The sequence below is a fragment of the Prorops nasuta genome, unplaced genomic scaffold (genome assembly GCF_024137725.1).
Source record: "Prorops nasuta isolate Cenicafe-Biocafe unplaced genomic scaffold, Cenicafe_Pnas_1.2 PNAS00001, whole genome shotgun sequence".
NCBI classification, from domain to species: domain Eukaryota; kingdom Metazoa; phylum Arthropoda; class Insecta; order Hymenoptera; family Bethylidae; genus Prorops; species Prorops nasuta.
Window position 1 is genome coordinate 3,546,695 of NW_027116798.1, and position 8,413 is coordinate 3,555,107.

The following is an 8,413-nucleotide window of genomic DNA, read 5'->3' on the forward strand; positions in this document are numbered from 1 at the left end:
GGTAACTCACTTATGGTCCAGAAGTACTTATGTGGGACTAGTGTAACTCACTTGGGGTCAGGGTGTATTTTAATGGCACTATGGTAACTCACTTATGGTCGGGGAGTACTTATAACGGACTAGGGTATTTCACTTAGGGGCGGAGAGTACTTATATGGGACAAGGGTATCTCACTTGGGGTCGTGGAGTACTTATAAGGGATTAGGGTAACTCACATGGTGTCGGGGAGTACTTGTATGGGACTAGGGTAATTCACTTGGGGACAGGGAGTACTTTAATGGGAGTAGGGTAACTCATTTGGGGTCAGGGAGTACTTATATGTGACAAGGGTTACTGAATTGGGGTCGGGGAGTACTTATATGGGACTAGGGTAACTCACTTTGGATTGGGGAGAACTTATATTGGACTATGGTAACTCACTTGGTGTCAGGGAGTACTTACATGAGACTAGGGTAACTATCTTGGAATCGGGGAGTAGTTATTAGGTACTAGGGTAACTCACTTGGGGTCGGGGAGTACTTATATGTGACTAGGGTAACTAACATGGGGTCGGGTAGTACTTATATGGGACTAGGGTAACTCATTTGGGGACAGGGAGTACTTATATGGGACTAGTGTAACTCACCTGGGGTCGGGGAGTACTTATATTGGACTAGTGTTGTGTCTAAGGGGGAAATCCCACGATTTGGTAATGGAGATATCCCTCAGTACGACAACATGGGTTTTTTCGGGCCCTTGTCGCCAGTTAATTTTTAAAAGAATTAACATACTTATTTATGTTAACATAATTTTATTTACAATAAAGATTTGAAGGGTACAGGATACATTTTATAGATTTGTACAATCCTTTCTTTTATATTATGGGTCTGATTATTGAAACAAACCGAATAATCCCGGTACGCTATTCTACAGAAAATGCATTTTTGCGAGAGGACGGATGTCGGTTGTCTCGTCCCGACATACAACACATCTGTCTCCCTGTGGCAGGCCGGTACGATATATCCAGTGTCCGGTTATCTTGACGGTCCCGGTTGATTCCAACTCATCGCAACACGAGTTGCAGAAATAGTGGCCGGTCTCGGAATCGAAATGCTTGATGTCCGTGACACAGGTGAGGTCCTGGACCCGTGGGAATCGCAGAGACATGGAAGTGATTGGAAAGCTGGGGTACTCTCAGATTGATCGGGATGTATCCTGGGGGGTGGGAGATCAATGGGGATAAGACTCCAAACGATGGAGTTCTCCGATATCCCGTTGATCTAGAGTGAAGTGGTAGGGAGTCCTTTGATGAAAGTATCCCCGCCGGTTGATAATTCCGATGAAAGAGGGAGTCCTTCTGAATGTGGTCCAGGCCCATGGTAGTCGAATATGGAAACTCCGGAGGTAGCGTGGAGTCGTTGAAGCTTCCTCAATTGGTTCTTCCGGCCTCCCCTCCTCTTGCGCTTCCTTCTTCCGAAATTGGCTGCTGGGGGGTCCAGGATCTATGGTTTGGTTCCCTCCCAAAGAATAGTGGGTTACGGTGGCCCGCACTGCCCTTGATTCAGGTTAGGCTGCGGTGGTCCGCAATGCCTCTGGTTCTGTTAACACAGTCTGGTTGCGGTGGTCAGCACTGTCCAGAGTGTGGGCCTAATTGAGATTTGCGGTAGTCCGCACCGTCTCCTCCCTGGAAGGTTAAAGAGTTCGCGGTGGTCCGCACTGTCTCAGTAAAATTCCCTTTTCTCTGCTAAGATCCTTTATTTCGTTTCCAGTCGTATGGGTAACGTAGGAGATGATACAACTCAACTGGCAGCGATGTGGCATCGCCTTATATACCCGAGGATGGACCATGGAGAGAGACCGCTTAAGAATTTGCACGTTCAATAGCCGCACCAATCAGGAAGCAGGGGTCCTCTCTCAAGTTATTTCCTTTGGTTTTACATTATTTGTGTATTCTAATTTACATAAAAGGTTTCTAACTTAATGTTAATTTACATGGTCTATTTTAATTCCTAATTATTTATTAATTATTAGTTACCAAAATAGCTTTACATTTCATCTCTACATATTCGTATTTAATTGAGATTTGGCATAACTAATCTTTTTATAATAGGTACCTACTACGTCAATTATTAACTTAATATCCTAATTAAATATTTATTTATTGGCATCTAAATTTCTGACATGGTTCGAGGTAATTCCCCCACCATCTATTTAGGACCAATCATAGGCGAGAGCATAAACATTGCTATAACTTAATGAAATTTAACATAGACAATCTTTCAATAATGTTGATAAACCCTGCCCAGTATCAGCTCTTAATATCTTAACTAATTAATTATTTATTAACATCTAAAGTTCTGACATGGTTTGAAGTAATTCACCCACCATGTGGTTTAGGACCACTCATAGGCGAGAGCGTAAACATTGTTATAACTTAATGAAATTTAACATAAACAATCTTTCAACAATGTTGATAAACCCTGCCAAGTGTCAGCTCTTAATATCTTAACTAATTAATTATTTATTAACATCTAAAATTCTGACATGGTTTGAAGTAATTCCCCCACCATCTATTTAGGACCAATCATAGGCGAGAGCATAAACATTGTTATAACTTAATGAAATTTAACATAAACAATCTTTCAACAATGTTGATAAACCCTGCCAAGTATCAGCTTAATATCTTAACTAATTAATTATTTATTAACATCTAAAGTTCTGACATGGTTTGAAGTAATTCCCCCACCATCTGGTTTAGGACCAATCATAGGCGAGAGCATAAACATTGTTATAATTTAATGAAATTTAACATAAACAATCTTTCAACAATGTTGATAAACCCTGCCAAGTATCAACTTAATATCTTAACTAATTCCCTAGTTATTAATATTTAAAGTTTCGAAGTAGCTTCGGATAGTTCCCCCACCACTCATCTCTTAGTCCCGAGTTCCGAAGGATGGGATGATTTCTATTGCCTATAACTTCTAAACGGTAAACAATATCCATTTCAAACTGGACATTATATAATCTGCAGGTTTCCAGCTTCATGTTGGTCCACTTGGTATCTTCGTATCTCTTCTGGGTGTTGAGATATAGGCATTTCCGTGGGCTGAGTCCCTTTGGTAAGTGTATCCCGTGATCCGCCTGCTTGGGGCCTCGTGGTCCAATGTGGGCGTCTTGAGGGAAAAATAATCCCAGTGTCCTATCAGGACACAACACTAAGGTCACTCACTTGGGGTCGGGGAGTACTTATATGGGACTAGGGTAACCCACTTGGAGTCAGGGGGTACTTATATGGGACTAGGGTAACTCACTTGGGGTCAGGGTGTAGTTATATGGGACTAGGGTAACTCACTTGGGGTCAGGGAGTACTTTAATGGGACTAGGGTAACTCACTTGGGGTCGGGGAGTACTTATATGATACTAGGGTAACTCACTCGGGGTCGGGGAGTACTTATAACGGACTAGGGTAATTCACTTAGGGTCGGGGAGAACTTATATTAGACTAGAGTAACTAAATTGGGGTCAGGGAGTACTTACATGAGACTAGGGTAACTCACTTGGGTTCGGGAAATAGTTATATGGTACTAGGGTAACTCACTTGGAGTCAGGGTGAACTTATATTGGACTAGGGTAACTCACTTGGGGTCAGGGAGTACTTACATGAGAATAGGGTAACTCACTTGGGGTCGGGGAGTAGTTATATGGTACTAGGGTAACTCATTTGGGGTCGGGGAGTACTTTAATGGGACTAGGGCAACTCACTTGGGGTCGGGGAGTACTTATATGATACTAGGATAACTCACTTAGGGTCCGGGAGTACTTATAACGGACTAGGGTAATTCACTTAGGGGCGGAGAATGCTTATATGGGACTAGGGTAACTCACATGGGGTCGGGGAGAACTTATATGGTACTAAGGTAACTCAGTTGGGGTCAGGGGGTACTTTAATGGGACTAGAGTAACTCACTTGGGGTCAGGATGTACTTTAATGGGACTATGGTAACTCACTTATGGTCGGGGAGTACTTATTTGGGACTAGGGAAACTCACTTAGGGTCGGGGACTACTTATATGGGACTATGGTAACTCACTTGGGGTCAGGGAAAACTTTAATGGGGCTAGGGTAACTCACTTGCGGTCAGGGAGTACTTTAATGGGACTAGGGCAACTCACTTTGGGTCGGGGAATACTTATTAGGGACTAAGGTAACTCATTTGGGGTCGGGGAGTACTTTAATGGGACTAGGGCAACTCACTTGGGGTCGGGGAGTACTTATATGATACTAGGATAACTCACTTAGGGTCGGGGAGTACTTATAACGGAATAGGGTAATTCACTTAGGGGCGGAGAGTACTTATATTGGACTAGGGTAACTCACTTGGGGTCGGGGAGTAGTTATATGGTACTAGGGTAACTCACTTGGGGTCGGGGAGTACTTATATGTGACTAGGGTAACTCACTTGGGGTCAGGGTGTACTTTAATGTGACTAGGGTAACTCACTTATGGTCGGGGAGTACTTATATGGGACTAGGGCAGGGCTCGGAACGGCTTGCAACTTTCGGCTTATTTCCAAGCTCTATCCCCTCCACCAATTCACGTGGGCTCGCAGTCAATGGTCGTAGCTGGGCGCGTAAAACCTAGCCAGGGGCGGCACACGCAATTCTGGAACAAATAAAATACATGGGTCCAAATTACTGTTTATCAGCAATAGTATAAAAAATTTACCATTTATTGGCTCAATGTTATTCTAAATATAGTATTACCAAATAATAAGTCGAAAGTGTGTTACACTAATGTAATTAGGTGATTTTAATAAACATTAAATTTATTTGATCTTTAAAAGAATAGTGCTATGGCCCTTCGTGTTGAATTTATAACTATTACAAGTACGCAAATTGCAGTATTATTTTCCCTATTGTAGTTCTGCTGCTAAAAATAAATATGCGTACGAATACAATACTATTTTCCATTCCTTTCGCACGAAAGTTATACCTGTAATTATATACATATATATATATGCTTTAATGTTGTAGACTGTTTCATGGATCAATTGACAGATTCTTAATAGATTTCCACATCACCCAGGAGGTACTATAAATGATGCATTTTTTTTGTAAGTGGTATCCCCAATAGATCTAATCCACTGTATTTGACAATAAGAGAAGTTAAAACTTAATTTGGTTTATATGTTATGACTGGAGGAACTAACGAAGAAGTATCTATTTCGATGTTAGTTAAATATGTTCTCATAAGAGCAGTCAAATTGGAATCATTCATGGAAGACCGTAAATCATTCTTGATTTGTTTCATTTTATAAAACAAACATTCACACAAATAGATGGATCCAAACATAGAAAATATCCTGAGCCCAAAACTTCTTAGAAAAGGTTATTTGTCTTTTGGCAAGGTTTTAAAAATTTCTAATGAGTTCTGAAATTTATTTTTTAAATAATGCAAAGAAATATCATTTTGTAAGTCGCAAAGTTCTTCCCGTAAGGTTACATTTTGCTCTTCAATAGGTACAAAGAAGACATTTTCATATAAAATTAAATCTTTCCTAAGAGCTTGCAAATCTTTAAAACGAGTAGTGAATTCTTCAATAATCGATTGAAGGATGTAGAAGTGTTTCTTAATATCGCAAGTATTTGGAGCAGATTCTTCCAGTAAATATTTACATGCGGGAAAGTGATAAAAGCTATTATGTATTAATTCATGCATAAGCATATTTAATTTTGCTATGAAGGAATCGATATTACTGACTAATTGAGAAATAGATTGTTTTGATGTTTGCAATTTATAATTCAAGGTGTTAAGATGATTTGTTAAATCTGTTATTAATGCTAGCTCACAAAGGGAATCTATATCTTTTAAGAATGATTTGAACTCTTTATACATTGCTGATGTCATTTGTAACGTTATTCCCGTCAGTGTGAGGGGCCACTCACTCTACGGGTTTTACCATTACTTTCGCCCGTCCTTTTCTATCGGTATCAGGGCGCCAGTTGGTCAGTTGGGTGGCCAACAACCCTACGTTATCAATTGGGTCCTTCGACCCCATTCTTTATGCATCTCTTACGGCCCTGCGGCCATGCATATGGACGGTAGCGGTAGCCAGGGTCGCTCAGTATGCTAGGTCGTGGAGAGAGGGGAGGGTTCCTTACGGAAGTCCGAGCCTCGCAGACCTGCCTGCTGAGGGGCATACATTTCTTCCTCACCACCCACACACAGGTGGTGGTGAGGAGTGCGGGAACATGCGGTATCAATTGCCAAAGCATAGCGTTTTGCCAGGAGCGGACCACCACGGAGGCAATGTTCACGGCCCGTCCAGCCATAGCGCAAGCCTATGGGGTTACGGAGGGCACCGGGACACATTCCAACGGGCTAACTACGCCCCTGCACAACCCACCATGCATTGGCCGGTATCCAGTCGTGACGTACGTGCAGGCTGGCCTATAGCACACGCCTCACGTACGCGAACCGACCCATGGCTGCTGAGTGCCGCGTCACGCGCTCACCAGCACGTACGGACACATCAGCCCAGTCCCATGGTCGCGTTCCGACTGCCTGTTCTGGCAGTCTGCGCACGACATTCGCGCAGCCTGCTTGACGCGCGTAACCAGCGTTCAAGCCAGACTCGATGTTCTATTTCCCCTCCTCGTGGGGACTTATAGACACTGTCATTCTTTTAGGACTCCCCGAGGCCGCTTCTCCGTATCTCAGGTTGCCTGGGTTGTTTGGCATGGCCCTGCCTTGCTCCCCAGGACAACCTGGACATCGTTTCTTGGAGCGCCGGTCTTTTCATCCGGGCCTCTGCCTGTCAACGGGGTCTATCCTTGACGTTAACTATAATCCACTCGTGAGCCTATCTCACGAGTCGGTAACGTAGGGATTAATAATATCCACTGTTCGGTAGCTTTTATGTTCTTTATTCGGTATCTCGCATACGTAACGGGGAACTTCGTTACATACCCCCCTCCGTAACGGAGGTTTCGACCCGAAACCGAAAGCGCCCGAACACGAGTTCGTTTTTCGCTGCCACGCCCAAGCGTGCAGTGATGCACTTTAGTCTGGGTTTACTCTTGCGGTAGCTCAGGCTTGTATGGCTTGATGTCTGCCGTAGACATTTTGCCAGTGACGTTTCCTGCCAAATCAGACAATTCTACAACTGTCTCCGATAACTTCTTCGCAATCATAAACGGTCCACCGAATGGTTTGTTCAGTGCAGCCGATATGTGTTTTGCGGCATTCGAGAGCTGTCGGTTGCGAACTAAGACTAACTCGCCAACCTCATAGTGCTTTTCACGACGACGTAGATTATACGGTCTGGCCTGTCGTTCGTGCGCTTCTTCGAGAGCATACTTGAAAACTGTTCTGAGTGTTTCCAAGCGTTTCATGCGTGCCAACCACTTTTCTGTTGGTTGCTGCATGATTTCGGTATCGCCTTCTAATTCACGTCGCATCGACCTTGCCGATTCTGGTTCTCTACCCAGATTAGCAAATGCAGGTGTAGCTTGCAGTGAACCATGGTGGGCAGTATTGAATGCAAATCTAAATGCATCCAAATGCTGATCCCACTCTCGATGATCAGAATCGAGAGAGGCCCTTATCATCATCTTCAGGCTTCTATTCACCCTTTCGGTGGGGTTTGCCTGGAGATGATATGGAGGTGTCGTGGTTTGCCTCATACCCGTTAATTGTAATAAAGCAGTTATGTCTTTATTTACAAATTCGGTACCATTGTCGGTAACTAAAACTTTTGGTGTACCCCATCTATGAATCACCAAGTTTTCGATAGCTTCTGCAATCTTTTTGCCGTTAGCGCGTCGAAGTGGAGCTACTTCGATCCATTTTGTGTATAGGTCTTGGATTACCAACACATACGAGAACCCTTGTTTACTTGGCGTCAGTGAGCCCATAATATCTGCCGATATTACAGTCCACGGCTGTTCAACAATTCGACGTCCCATGAAGCCGACGGGAGCTTGTTGTTCTACCTTGCAACGCTGACATTCGTCGCAGTGACTGACGTAAGCCGTTACATCTTTGAACATACCTGGCCAGAAGTAATTTATCGAAAGGCGTCGATATGTACGATCGATACCTTGATGGCCGGCTTGCGGTAACTTATGGCATTCTTCGAGCACTTTCTGCCTGTACTCCCTGGGTATCACCAGTTTCCAAGCATCAAGATCTTCGAGCTCAGCATCTGCCAAATCTGAACGTCGTTGATGATACATCAACTCTCCATCTAATTTCCAATCAAGAAATTTTTCTGGCGTTCTTTCGATATCCTTTACGCGCTTTAAATACCACGCATCCTTGGTATCGGCGTAAGACGGTAGCAAAGCATTTAAACTTTCCGGTGCTCTTGACAAAGCATCAGGAACATGATTTAAAGCTCCTTTACGATGTACGATCGTAAAATCGTATT

At 43.4% G+C, this 8,413-nt stretch overlaps 1 protein-coding gene across 1 annotated transcript; it reads right to left on the reverse strand.

Moving 5' to 3' along the window:
* Positions 1-5,370: 5,370 nt before the first annotated feature.
* Positions 5,371-5,889, reverse strand: LOC136774706 (EPM2A-interacting protein 1-like). Its single transcript, XM_066729132.1, has one exon. It carries the CDS (start codon positions 5,887-5,889, stop codon positions 5,371-5,373), a length of 519 nt encoding a protein of 172 aa, XP_066585229.1.
* Positions 5,890-8,413: the final 2,524 nt, after the last annotated feature.